At 40.3% G+C, this 13,178-nt stretch overlaps 4 protein-coding genes across 5 annotated transcripts; 2 read left to right on the top strand and 2 right to left on the bottom strand.

Moving 5' to 3' along the window:
• Window positions 1–1,284: 1,284 nt before the first annotated feature.
• Window positions 1,285–3,494, top strand: LOC103860129 (clumping factor B). The gene is made up of 6 exons (XM_009137728.3): window positions 1,285–1,473; window positions 1,849–1,981; window positions 2,087–2,128; window positions 2,221–2,299; window positions 2,413–2,479; window positions 2,567–3,494. The coding sequence occupies exons 1-6, from the start codon at window positions 1,285–1,287 to the stop codon at window positions 3,221–3,223; spliced, it is 1,167 nt and encodes a 388-aa protein (XP_009135976.1). The 3' UTR covers window positions 3,224–3,494.
• A 10-nt stretch (window positions 3,495–3,504) lies between these two features.
• On the bottom strand, window positions 3,505–5,462 carry LOC103859192 (tRNA pseudouridine synthase A 1). The gene is made up of 6 exons (XM_009136693.3): window positions 5,277–5,462; window positions 5,079–5,169; window positions 4,633–4,772; window positions 4,204–4,566; window positions 3,913–3,975; window positions 3,505–3,828 (listed from the first exon to the last, which is right to left on the bottom strand). Exons 1-6 carry the CDS (start codon window positions 5,349–5,351, stop codon window positions 3,592–3,594), a joined length of 969 nt encoding a protein of 322 aa, XP_009134941.1. The 5' UTR covers window positions 5,352–5,462; the 3' UTR covers window positions 3,505–3,591.
• Window positions 5,463–5,557: 95 nt separating this feature from the next.
• On the top strand, window positions 5,558–8,891 carry LOC103859191. Of its 2 annotated transcripts, none has more exons than XM_009136692.3 (3): window positions 5,558–5,803; window positions 5,978–6,347; window positions 6,774–8,891. In XM_009136692.3, exons 2-3 carry the CDS (start codon window positions 5,992–5,994, stop codon window positions 8,677–8,679), a joined length of 2,262 nt encoding a protein of 753 aa, XP_009134940.1. In that variant the 5' UTR covers window positions 5,558–5,803; window positions 5,978–5,991; the 3' UTR covers window positions 8,680–8,891. The 2 variants fall into 2 exon arrangements, with proteins under 2 accessions (XP_009134940.1, XP_033142934.1); XM_033287043.1 differs by having other exon boundaries at window positions 5,646–5,854.
• Window positions 8,892–9,286: 395 nt separating this feature from the next.
• LOC103859190 (pentatricopeptide repeat-containing protein At3g06920) lies at window positions 9,287–12,929 on the bottom strand. The gene is made up of 2 exons (XM_009136691.3): window positions 12,485–12,929; window positions 9,287–12,398 (listed from the first exon to the last, which is right to left on the bottom strand). The coding sequence occupies exons 1-2, from the start codon at window positions 12,504–12,506 to the stop codon at window positions 9,766–9,768; spliced, it is 2,655 nt and encodes an 884-aa protein (XP_009134939.1). The 5' UTR covers window positions 12,507–12,929; the 3' UTR covers window positions 9,287–9,765.
• Window positions 12,930–13,178: the final 249 nt, after the last annotated feature.

Below are 13,178 nucleotides of genomic sequence, written 5' to 3'. Positions count from 1 at the left end.
AATGCTACTTGTTTCCCCACCACAAAGACTAAAACCTTTCCTTCTCCTCTTGCCCTCTTGTTGTTCTTCCAACACGTCCAATGTAACCATGATCGGATTACATGGAAAATGAAAAAACACCACATAGACGGTCTTGAGATTTTGGAAGTTATAGATTGTTCAAAAAGAATTTTTATAGTGTGGAGGTCTAAAATTTTTCTTTTACAAATTTGGAAGTCTATTTATATTATTTTTTAAAAAATTTTGGAAGTTTGAGACAAATGTTTCATCCGACTTGATCCAACATCGGTCCTGAATCATGATCATCAATGCCAAAGAAATGATCTAGTCCACGAGAAGCTCTGCCTAGAGCCGACACTGACCCTGAGATTCATGACTCATGAGTTTGAAACAATTATTAAACAAATATTTTTTTTTTTGATCATTTAGAGTCGAATTATCTTATACCTATTAATCACGAATATTTTATATTTTAGAGGTTATAGACGAATATTTTATCTTGCTATGCTCAACCACCGGGCTCTCTGCCAATGTTTTTGCAGGAGGAAACACTATCTTTAATATCTTCACTGTTTCAGGCAACATATAGCATCACAAAAATGATTAACCAAGTATCTATCCAAAGAGCACCTTTATCCCGGTTGTTTAGGGGTTGCTTATCAGCTGTGGTCCCACAAAAACAATAAGCATCGCAGCTTCTAACTCCAAATTAAGCGCCTTGTTCTTTCATTGCTTGCACTCTTTCGCAGACCGAACTGACACATGGCGGCTTGTGATTGGTTTGTTTTTAATTTTTTTTTTAATCAGATAAAAAACTTTAAAAAAAAAAAATTTAAGCACCCCATTTGGAATGCTAGGGTTAATGGTGCTCTAAGTTCTAACCGCTAGACCATTGCACGTTTTTTTTATTGTACAAAAGTTGAAATAAAACTCTTAAAGATATATATTAGTTCACCAAAAAAGAAGATAAGTGACACTTTTTGTATTTTACAAAAATTTAAATTTAAAACTCTTAGATATATATATATATATATATATATATATCTTGAACAAAATATATATATCAAAATAAAAATAAATGCAAGAGACTTAACATTTTTTTTTCTTTTTCCTTTTCCGCAAAGGAATTAAATTCCATGAACTTATATATCATCCCACCATTCTTACCGAAACAATCTCATCAAACAAAAAAACGTTTGCCATTCTAAAACCCTGCGCTCGCTTGACTCTCTACGTCTTCGTTTTTCTACAAGCAAAGCTTTCGTTTGAAAGAGATTACTTATCATGTCTCAGCCAAACCAGAAAAATAATAATTTTAAAGACACGAAGATCTTCGTTGGAGGTTTAACCTGGAGAACAACAACAGATGATTTAAAAAACTTTTTCCAAGTAAGGTTTGGAGAGGTTATTGATGCTAATGTTGTCAGCGAGGGTCTCCCAGGAGGAAAGTTAAGATCAAAAGGCTATGGCTTTGTAAGTACTTCTTGTTTATTTCAATTCCATGCATATAATAATCTTTGATTCTTGTGAACGGTTTTGAAACTACTTGATATTGTAAGCCTTTTTTTCAAAAAAAAAAAAAAAAAAAAAAAAAAAAAAAAAAAACTACTTGATATTGTAAAATAAAGGATTCGTCATGCATCTTCTGAATCGTGTGATTATCATAAAACTTGTGAAACTGAGCTTTTTAGTTACATATTACATGTTAAGTTTGTTCGGTTTGCGTTTGGTAGTACGAAACGATCCTTCTGTTTGATTTATGATTAGGTTAACCAAACGATTATTCTTATTCATAACTAGGCTTTATATTACGATTACATATACTTTCTGAATTTTTGTTACGTGCAGGTTGTTTTTAGGAATGCTGAATCTGCCAATACAGTTTGTCAACTACCGGGGCCGGTTATTGATGGAAGAAAAACCAATGTCAACATGGCTTACATTGGTGCGAAGAATAACACGAACCTGTCTAACCAAAACGGTTTAATCTCTAATCTTCATCAATTTTGTTTTATAGTTACCTTTTTTTGCTGCTAATTTCCAGCTTCATTAATTAATCTTCTTCTTAAACTTCAAAATTATGTAGGTTTACTAAATCAGGCTGGACCATCGCATCAATATCAAAACGGTTTGATCTCTTATTTACATATTTTTATTTTGTTATGCGACAAAACTTTTTCATGAACAGCTTACTAATCTTCATAAACCCTAAACTTGCAGGTTTATTTAATCAGGCGGCATCGCATCAATATCAGCTAGCTTCTCACAATCCAAACCAACATGTTCCTCAGCCCTACTGGTAAATTATTTATAGATTTTCTTAAAATAAATTAAAATCATTGTATTGTATGCTCTTTTGACTATAATGAATAACTAATCTAATTTTATTGAATTTTATTTTGTAATGTCTAGGGCTCCATATTATGGACATCATCCTTACATGTACAACGTTCCATGCTATTCTTACCCCACCGCCATGGTTAGTACTTAATTATGTTCCATAATATTGTGCTTTGACATTTTTTTATTGGCTTTTTCTAATTAACACTTTTTGAACATTTTATAGGTATCTGTGCAGATGCATCAGTATGTTTTAGCATATAGGATGCAACGGAACTGGGAACGGCTGATTAATCAACCAAGTGTCAAAGTTTCTGCCCCTCCTAATGCACCAATAGTTGAGAACAATGAAGATGAGGCAGATACAGAAACAGACAGTGATCAAGAAGGAGATATCAATGGTGAAGACAATGACATCAATCAAGATGTAAATGATCAAGAGTTAGGAATAAATGAAGAAGATGCAGATACAGAAGCAGACAGTGATCAAGAAGGAGAGATCAGTGCTGGGGAAGACAATGACATCGAGCAAGATGTAAATGATCAAGAGTTAGAGATCAATGAGGAAGATGCAGATGCAGATACAGAAGCAGAAAGTGATGAAGGAGAGATCAGTGCTGGAGAAGACAATGACATCAATCAAGCTGTAAATGATCAAGACTTAGAGATCATGAATGGACAAGAAGATGACACCAAGCAAGAAGTAGATGTAACAAAACAGCTTGCTAATGGAGTTGAGGTTACACTTCAATGTGAGATCGTCTGTGAAGAAGAAGCTGAAAATACACCCCAAGAAAACGGGAATGGTCATGAAGAAAATGGAGAGCAAGAAGAAGGAGAAAAAAAAGAATACATTAAGGAGCGAGTAAGAGAAGCGATATAAATAGTTTAAGTCTGCTCGATCGTATTTGGAACTATGATCAAACTTAATTATCTTATCTAAGCTTATATTAATTTACTTAATTTAGGACTAACCACTTGTCTTTACATTTACCGCTTTGTGAAACTTATAACAATCTGTTTGTTGGAGCTAGCGAATTCTATATCATGTGATCTGTTTGTTGAAGCGTTGAGCTATCTAGTTTTTAATAACTTAACTAACTAATGTTCAAAAAAAAAAGAAAAAAAAACTTAACTAACCGATGCGACATTTTTTAAAGCATATGGTCTTTGGCTCGATTGTAATCTTTCATAAAAGTAAATAGACAATGTTTTTTTTCTTCTTCTTTCAATTTCTATCTTAAAGAGTTTTCAATAGAAGGGAAGTTTACACTTTGTTATAGTGTGATGTCTACCAAAACTAGTTAAAGGAGAATCTGGTGGAAGCTGTAGATGATCTTCCTTATATTTAACAGAGACAAGACAAAGACCATGAGGTGGCGCAGGCAATGTATACTTGGCAAGCTCTCTCCTGTCTTTGGTTTCTAGAATCATTGGGACAATGTCTGAATCCAATGCTTCTTTTCCAACCTGAACCAGCAAAGCTACCTGCAAACGTTGAATGACTCAGAACACTAGTTTTTTTTAAATCTGATTCTATGAGTGACTGTTAAGAGAGACTATAGACTTAACCATGTTTCTGACTTGTCTGTACATAAACCCTGAACCTTCAACTTCAAGCTGTAGAAGAGATCCCTAAACACCAAACACACAAACATAACTAACAGAAATTAACCAAACTTATCCGAAGTTCTACCAAAATGAAACCAAAATATAACCGAAATCAAAAACTTCTGTAGGATTTTTAAAAACCGAACTAACCGATTATCGAACCGAACTTTGGGTTAATTCGGTAAAATTTATGTTGAATCGAACTAACCAAACTATCCGAACCAAATTATCCAAAGCATGCCTAATCTTTACCATTTCAATGACATCAAAACGAGATATAGTTTTCAAAGGATCAGGCACTCCGTCTTCCCTTGTAGCGTTAGCAAACGCAGAGAAATCATGCTTGCCAACAAAATGCTGTGCAGCTTCACGCATTTTACAAGCATTCAGTTTATAAGCAGTGTGGTAAGCGAAATGACGCTGGAACGGGTCCATGAACGTGTCGCTGTATATCTGGTATCGGTAAACCTTGCTACGGCAAGAGAACCGAGCGTGGAACTCAGGAACAGCCGCACCGATCTCTCTGACACGGATATCTTGAGGAAGAAGACCGTTTAAAGCAGAGTGAATGCTGTCCAAGCTAGTGTAATTAAACGGAGTCACAAAGTGAGCTACCTGCAATGAAGAGGCGAGCTGAATCTTGAAAATTTTCCAGAGAGATTTGGGAGTTTTGAGTCGAACCTGACCCCAAGCGTGAACTCCTGCATCAGTTCTACCAGCTCCAACTAGATGAAGCTCTTTTCTTTGGAGCTTTGTTATCTGAGTTAAGGCTTTCTCTAACATTGACTGGACCGTTGGTGGTGACTCCTGATATTGCCAACCTGAAACCAAACTCCTGTTATTCACAAGGTAGGTCCAAAGTGAAAGCTCCAAAACTATGACACATGCATTGATGCTTTAAACTACACAACAAAGATGATGGACTGATTCTAGAGCTATAAATCAGTAAAAGTCCTCGGAAACATTACTAATGACTTTAAGTAAGAGTCTGTGATGTAATTCTATAGATACAATAATCAACGCACTCTCAAGGATTATGACTATGCATTTCAAATAAATAAGAACTATTATATATTGTGTATGGTCCTCCTGACTTAGGGATACTGTTACAGTTCTGAAAGACGAACCTGCGAACTTGGTGCCATCGTAAGCTATCACAAGTCGCCATTTAAAGCCACCAGGATCACTGACCTTTACAAAACTGTTCAAGTCAGTCTTCTGCAAAAACACACACAAGTTCAGATTATGTCACCGAAAAGAGCATTTCCAAGCCAGCAGAGAAGTCTAAAGATAGGAGAGAGAGAGAGAGATTGTTTTTCTCTTACGGAGATATTCTGAGGAGAAGATAGGGACCCATTGGTAAAGAGTGAAGGAGGAAGCGCTGGTGTAGCGCTACTCATCTTCTTCTTCTTCTTCTTCTGTTTCTGTGTGTAATCTGAAAGATTCGGACTAAGGAAGTGAAGTCCCGTGAAACGGTGCGTTTTAATTAGTGGTCTTGGGCCTTAATATGGGCCTTTTGATTGATCTGGTTTAATATAATAGAACTTAGAACAGAACAGAACTCTATATTATTACAGAACCGAAGATACTCCGACAGTTAATAATTAAAATACATAAATCGTATAAATACAGACGCGAAACGCTACTTTTGTTCCTAGGTTCTTCTCTAACGTCGTAAACGCTGCGTTTTTACTTCTCTCTTCTCTCTTACAGCCGCACGTGAACGTTTCTCTCTCTCTCTCTCTCTCTCTCGTCTGCCGGAGAAAAGGGCTCTGCAAATTTCGATTCTTTCCTCCCCTGAAACAAGAACCCAATTCGCGATCAATCCTGTCTTACGCTGACGTAATCAACGGTAACACTGATGTCACATCTTCGAGCCCTAAGATTCAACCTTTGTTCTGCAGTAATTGTGATCTATTGCTCAATTTCGGATTCGTTGTTTTTTTTTTTGCGAAACTAGGGTTTATAATTTCAACGGTGGTCTGAATTTGAACTTTGCGATTTCTCTGGTTTGGTCTTTTTACAGGTGTGTGTTTGGTAATGGCTACCAACAACAAAGTGATAGCTATATGTCGGTCAGGAGGAGAGTTTATAACCAACAAAGACGATGGATTGTTATCTTATTCCGGTAGCGGCGATGCCTTTGCTATAGACATCGATCAGACCACTTCGATGAGTGATTTCAAGACAGAGCTGGCTGAGTATTTCGGGTTTGGTGTGGAGACGATGACGCTCAAGTACTTTCTACCTGGAAACAAGAAGACTCTTATCACCATCTCCAAGGATAAGGACTTCATGCGCATGGTTAAGTTCTCTGCTGATGCAGGGACTGTTGAGGTCTTCGTCATGCCTCAAGAAAGTGGTGTGGTTAATGTCTCCAATATGCCAGCTAGTAGGTAGGTACATTTTTTTTATTGTGCCTTTGTTATATAGTCCCCCTTGTTACATTGTTACAAAAGAAGTTTTAGATTAGTGTAGATCTTGTATTTGGTCCACTGATCTGATCATTGTTAGAATTGTTTGTTAGATAATGTGTGAACATTGGTGTTCAATTTTTTTTAATGATTTTATTGATTATATTTATTTTATTAAATCACTAGCTAACTCATTTGACTCTGATATGAGTTCGAGTTTACATGAGTTAAACGAAGTTGAGCTAGCTAGCTAACTCATTTGTCAAGCAGGATAATTTCATCATAAATTTACAACTTTCTAGAAGTTTTAGATTAGTGTAGAAACTTGTCTTTAGTACACTGAGCTAATCATAGTTAGAATTTCTCTAATGTGTGATGTGTAACTAATGTGTGGTTTAATTTTTACAGGTCAAGTAGGACTACTGCATCAGAAGGGGTTGTACCTGTAATCACAGCTGCAGGAGACGACGACATTGTTGACGAGGACATGACAAACGATTTCCAAATCGACTTAGCCATGCCTGACGAAAGCCCCTTGCCGTGCAACTTTGTTTTGGTCGATCAGAAACACCACACTGCAATCCAGCAGTGGGAAAACGTCATCACAGGCGTCGACCAACGTTTCAACAGCTTCATCGAGTTCCGTGACGCACTGCACAAGTACTCGGTGGCTCACGGTTTCGCTTACAAGTACAAGAAAAACGACAGCCACCGAGTCTCCGTCAAGTGCAAAGCCCAAGGCTGCCCGTGGCGCATCACCGCGGCGAGGCTGTCGACGACTCAGCTGATCTGCATCAAGAAAATGAACCCGAGGCACACGTGCGAGAGGGCCGTCATCAAGCCTGGCTACCGCGCGACGAGAGGATGGGTGAGAACCATCTTGAAAGAGAAGCTGAAGGCCTTCCCTGACTACAAACCCAAAGACATCGCCGAGGATATAAAGAGAGAGTATGGCATTCAGCTGAACTACTCGCAGGCGTGGAGGGCCAAAGAGGTTGCTAGAGAGCAGCTCCAAGGCTCTTACAAAGAAGCTTACAGTCAGCTTCCTCTCCTCTGCGAGAAGATCAAGGAGACAAACCCTGGAAGCATCGCCGTGTTCGCGACGAAAGAGGACTCTAGCTTCCACCGTCTCTTCATATCGTTCTACGCTTCGATCTCCGGGTTCAAACAAGGCTCCAGGCCTCTCCTTTTCCTCGACAACGCCGTCCTCAACTCGAAGTACCAAGGAGTTATGCTTATAGCAACGGCCTCCGACGCCGAGGACGGCGTATTCCCAGTGGCATTCGCCGTCGTCGACGCGGAGACCGAAGAGAACTGGCTCTGGTTCCTCCAACAGCTCAAATCCGCCTTGTCCGAGTCCAGGAGGATCACGTTCGTCGCTGACTTTCAAAACGGTCTGAAGAACGCGATCCCCCAGGTCTTCGAAGACGCGCACCACGCCTACTGTCTCCGCCAGCTGGCCGAGAAGATGAATACTGATTTGAAAGGACAGTTCTCTCACGAGGCGAGGCGGTACATGCTCAACGACTTCTACTCCGTGGCGTATGCAACAACACCAGAAGGATACTGCAGTGCCTTGGAGAGTATGAAGAACATATCTCCCGACGCTTGTAAGTGGGTTACAGAGAGCGAGCCTCACCATTGGGCGAACGCGCTGTTCCAAGGGGAGAGGTATAACCAGATGTACTCGACGTTCGGGCTAGACTTCTACAGCTGGGTGTCTGAGGCTCATGAGTTTCCTATTACTCAAATGATCGATGAGTTTAGGGCCAAGATGATGCAGTCTATCTACACGCGTCAGGTGCAGTCACGTGACTGGGTCACGACTCTGACACCGTCTAACGAAGAGAAGCTTCAGAAAGAGATGGCACTTGCGCATACGCTTCAGGTTTCTCCCCCAGAAGGTAGCTTGTTCCAGGTCAACGGAGGAGACTCTTCAATCAACATTGTTGATATTGATCAGTGTGACTGTGACTGCAAGATCTGGCGGCTGACGGGGTTACCTTGCAGCCACGCGGTTGCTGTGATCATGTGTATAGAGAAGAGCCCTTATGAGTATTGCTCTAGGTACTTGACGGTCGAGAGCCATAGGTTGATGTATGCGGAGTCGATTCATCCTGTGCCGAATATGGATAGGATGATGATGGAGGAGGCGGTGGAGGGGTTGGTTGCGGTGACGCCTCCGCCTACGAGGAGGACGCCGGGGAGGCCGAAGATGAAGAGGGTTGAGCCGTTGGATATGATAAAGCGGCAGCTGCAGTGTAGCAAGTGCAAGGGGCTAGGACATAATAAGAAGACGTGCAAAGCTGATTAGTTTGTATGTGTTGGTTTAGTTATAAAGTAGACGATTTTGGATCTTGCCCTTGTGTGAGTGAGTGAGTGGAAAAATAAAGATCTCGTTTGTTTTCAGACCAAAGCGAGCTTTTTTTTTTAAATATTTTGTTCAGCATAACTTGTTGATCTATGACACTCGCACTCTTCATTAGACAGCTAAAGGGTTTTTTTATCCTTTTTTTTTTTGAACAACCTAGGTTTTTTCTAATCTTTGATTCAACATTTGTGTTTTGTTGAGAACCCAAGAACGGTTGTAGTATTCACATATTGTATGTACTTATATTTCACAAAATCATTTTGTTTGTTGTTACCGGTTCATTTTGGTTAATGTGGTGCAAATAGAACGGTAGACTTCATCTGGTCAAGAGATCACTGGTAGACTTCATTTGATAGCCCATGGTGCTCAGAGTTACACCATAGATCTAACTCTATCAGGTCCAGTATACTCTTCTTGTGTTCTTTTTATCATTCAAAAGTATTATCATCGAACTTTGAATTTGGTTTTCAGGATTTTAACAAAAGAAATTTGGATTTTAAACAGCTAAAATGTGGGGTCCTGGTGCAAGTAAAGGCAAAATCCTCCAATCATCAACATGCAAATTCGATTTAAAAGAACCTTTATTACAAAATTTCTCAGGCAGAGGCAGAGGCATACTCTGTTGCACAAGAACCAACATTACCAATACAACCGCAGACAAAATACAGGTAAAAAATGCATTCAAACCAAACCTATCAATTATTGAAGTTATCTATGATAATAGTATCCCGTCTAGCAAAACCTGCAGATCATTCATCCAAAAGTAATAGAAATAAATAGGTATTCAAGCTCAGGATAAGATCATAAAAGATCAAAATCGTGCTCTGTGTTATATTGCAGTGTTATAAAATTCATTTCTAGTAAACATTCTTCTTGAACTTTCTGCTTCTTCAACTGCATAAGGAGCTCGCTCCTCCAGTGATTTCCAAAACTTGTGATCCTTGTAAATCAAAAACGTTCAGAATCACCACTTGACTGGGTATCGAACACAATCCATAACTTTTTCCTTGTTCCCCAAGTAACCACTCCCTACCAACACCGTGCAGCGTGCTTAGCCTTCCCCGTTTCCCTCAAAACAGCACCAACAACAGCCGCTTGCTCAAGACAATCACTCTTATGCAAAGCATCCAAAAGCACAACACACGTCTTGCTATGAATACTCAACCCTCTCCTCCGCGTCTCCTCAAAAAGCGCATAAGCCTCAACCGCCCTGTTCCCACTACTCAAACCTTCAATCATAGCATTATAACAAGCAGAGTCAGGAACACCACCGCTCCCCTTAAACCGCTCGAAAAGCGAACCGGCCTCCGCTATATTCCCAGCCCTCGCAAGCCCCGAGATCATTGTAGTGTACGAAACAGCGTTTGGCTTCATCCCTTGCTTCTGCATCTCTTGCCAAAACACAAAGGCCTTATTAAACTTCCTCACCTTGCATAGACCGTTGATCAAGATACCGTAAGTAACTTGGTTCGGCGCGCATTTCATCTCTTTCAAAGACTGGAAACAAGCCAAGGCTTCGTTGATCTCCTCAGCCTTCACCAACGCATCAAGCAACGAGTTCCATGTATAAACATTAGGTGTTAACCCTTTCTGCATAAGCTCCTCTAAGATAAGGTAAGCTTCATCAATCCTACCCACTTTCCCAAACCCATCAATCAAACTACTGTAGATCACAACGTTCAGCTCTATCCCCTTCGCCTTCGCCTCCTCAAAGAGCATATAAGCTTCATCAAGCCTATCTATCTTCGCAAGTCCATCGATAACCGAACCATAAGTAACAACAGTTGGTTCAAAACCTTTCACTTTCATCTCCTCTAGCAGCTGATAAGCTTTGTTAACTTTCCCACACTTGCAGAAACCATCAATAACAATGTTATAAGCACGCGTGTCCAACACGCATCCTTGCTCCTTCATTAAATAAAACAGCTCGTGAGTTTCATTAGCAAACCCTGCTTTGATCAGCCCATGGATTAAGATCGAGTAGCTTCTCGCATCCGGAACAAAACCACGAGCTTTTATCTCCTCAAACATCGCTCTTCCCTTATCAGCCTCACCAGCTTTAAACATACAGTCCATGTAAGTATTAAGAAACTGCAGATCAGGTGAACATCTTTGACTCATCATCTCTTTATATACCTTGTGTCCATCTTCTTTCCTCCCATGGTTAAAGAAGCTCTTTATAAGAGACGTGTAGACAACAGAGTTTGGCCTACACTCAGCGTCCAGCATCTTCTCGTAGATTCTATAAGCGTCGTCGACTCTCCCAACCTTCCCTAACCCATCTATAAGCGAGCAGAACGTGATCTCATCCGGCGTGCAAAGTTTACAATCCATCTCCTCGAACACACCACAAGCTTCATCAAGCTTGTTTGCTTTACATAACCGATCAACCATTATGTTCACGGTCCTTACATTAGGAAACAAACCAGCTTTCTCCATAGAATCACGCATCGAAAAGGCGGAATCGAGCTTACCAGCTCTACACAACATGTCGATGAGGATGTTATAGGTGGAAAGATTCGGGGGAGCGTCTTTCTTCATCTCTTCAAAGACTCTCAGCGCTTCGTCAACTCTCCCCATTCTTCTCAGGGATGTGAGGATGCAGTTGTAAGCTATCACACTCGGTATAGAGCCTTTGGCTCTTTGTCTCTCTAACAGACTATAAGCTTCCTCAAACTTTCCAGCCGAGCCGTAACCCATGATCATTGTGTTGTAAGCGTAAGTGCAAGGTACGCGTCTGCTCTTCTCCAAACCCTCAAAGATCTCCACAGCTTCTTCCAATCTATTGGCTTTACACAAAACTCCAATCATGCTGGTGTAAGTGACTTCATCAGGGTGCAAACCGTTAGCTTCCATCTCGTGGAAAAACTTCCACGCCATGTCGACTTTACCCGCTTTACCGAAGCAGTCTATACACACGTTGTAAAGAACAATGTCAGCGTCGAGAGAGCTGCTCTTCATCTCATCGAGTAAAGACAATGCAGAATCAACTCTTCCTTCTCTAGCGAAGCCGCGGATCAAAGTAGTGAATAAATGAACCGTCGGCTCGTATCCTAGCTCCTGCATCTGCTGGAAGAGAGTCAGCATCTTGTCGGAGTCGTTGGACGCTGACGAGAGAGCACCGATCAGTGTTGTGTAAGCTGAGAACGCGGGACGGAACTTGAACTTCCTCATCATCTGCAACACGTCAAAGCCTTGTTTAAGCTTGTTAGCCTTTACACAGCTTGTAACCATCTCGATGCAAGTGGTGACAGAGGGACCAAACCCTGCAACGCTCATTTCTCCGAGGATATGCTCCAAAGGTTCGAACTTTCCGCAGCGTGACATTAGAGAGAGCAGCGAGTTGTAGGATTCAGGACAGTGAGGGAGCTCGGTTCTTGTTTCGAACCAACGGAAGTAATTAATTGCGATGTTGACGTCTTTTAGACGACGTAAGACGCTGATGATCAGCTCTGGTTGAGGAGACACGTTGAGAGAGGAGAGAGCGGTTTCGGAGGAAGGTCCCCATGGACCGCTCTCTAGAACGTTGCAAATCGAATTAATGAGCTGTCTGTTGTTGTTATTACCCTCACGATTTTCGCCGTTATCAGAGAAAGATGATAGATTCTTATTACAAAGGGAGAAGACACGGTGAGGTTTTGTATCGTTGCGGAAGATAGTTCCTGCAACAACAGAACCAAACGGATTCATAAAAACAAAAAAGATTGAAACTTTTACGGAAGCTGAAAGTGGTGATGAATTGATTTACCTGGTCTTAACAGGATCCGCATCTTTCTTGCTTTTGTGTTTGTGTTCCGACCAGCTGATTGAACTCGAATTCAATGTGATATAGTGAAAGTATGTTTCTGAGGAAGACAGGAATCAGAGCTTTTAGTTTTGTAAGGAATTGAAGTGAGAAGGTAAGGTTTGAGGAGAGAGGTAGAAAGGGTTTAACGAGAAGGAAGACATAGGTTTGGGCCGAGAGGGAGCAAGGCCCATAACACCCGGGTTGTACCAGTCGGGTCGGGTTACCCGGTCATTATAGGGGAGAGTCGCGAGTCGAAAAAGATAAAAATACAGTGGTGTTACTGTTAACTATTAAATGATGCTTTGGTTTAATTAATTTTTTTTAAAGTTAGTTATTTATTTAAAACTAAATATTTTTCTAATAAGAAAACATTAAATTAGAGAAATTTGTCATAAAGAATTTCGCCAGTTAAAGAAGTAACATGGTGCGTACGAAATTATTATTATTAAATGAAGATTGCAAATGAGGTAGCAGAAAAATGTCTCTACTAATAATCTCACGTGGTCATGTGGTGGGGACGAAGATTCCGAAACTCCAATGTGTCCGTCTCCCATATGTTACTCAACAATCCTCATATAAAAGAACTATAGTGTATTTTGAAGTTATTTTCACTAAAATAAAAGTTTCATATGTTTTATAACCATTTCACTTTAAT

This window comes from Brassica rapa, chromosome A03, assembly GCF_000309985.2.
Source record: "Brassica rapa cultivar Chiifu-401-42 chromosome A03, CAAS_Brap_v3.01, whole genome shotgun sequence".
NCBI classification, from domain to species: domain Eukaryota; kingdom Viridiplantae; phylum Streptophyta; class Magnoliopsida; order Brassicales; family Brassicaceae; genus Brassica; species Brassica rapa.
This window is presented reverse-complemented; position numbering and strand designations above follow the sequence as displayed.

Bases quoted from the DNA above. Each gene is read 5' to 3' on its own strand.
- LOC103859191 (XM_009136692.3), top strand. From the start codon at position 5,992: ATGGCTACCAACAACAAAGTGATAGCTATATGTCGGTCAGGAGGAGAG. The intron at 6,348-6,773 runs GTAGGTACATTT...TAATTTTTACAG, and splicing joins TCCAATATGCCAGCTAGTAG to GTCAAGTAGGACTACTGCAT.
- LOC103860129 (XM_009137728.3), top strand. From the start codon at position 1,285: ATGTCTCAGCCAAACCAGAAAAATAATAATTTTAAAGACACGAAGATC. The intron at 1,474-1,848 runs GTAAGTACTTCT...TGTTACGTGCAG, and splicing joins GATCAAAAGGCTATGGCTTT to GTTGTTTTTAGGAATGCTGA. The intron at 2,300-2,412 runs GTAAATTATTTA...TGTAATGTCTAG, and splicing joins CATGTTCCTCAGCCCTACTG to GGCTCCATATTATGGACATC.
- LOC103859192 (XM_009136693.3), bottom strand. From the start codon at position 5,351: ATGAGTAGCGCTACACCAGCGCTTCCTCCTTCACTCTTTACCAATGGG. The intron at 4,773-5,078 runs GTTCGTCTTTCA...GTTTGGTTTCAG, and splicing joins CGATGGCACCAAGTTCGCAG to GTTGGCAATATCAGGAGTCA. The intron at 4,567-4,632 runs GTTCGACTCAAA...TCTTCATTGCAG, and splicing joins GAGTTCACGCTTGGGGTCAG to GTAGCTCACTTTGTGACTCC.
- LOC103859190 (XM_009136691.3), bottom strand. From the start codon at position 12,506: ATGCGGATCCTGTTAAGACCAG. The intron at 12,399-12,484 runs GTAAATCAATTC...CTGTTGTTGCAG, and splicing joins GCGGATCCTGTTAAGACCAG to GAACTATCTTCCGCAACGAT.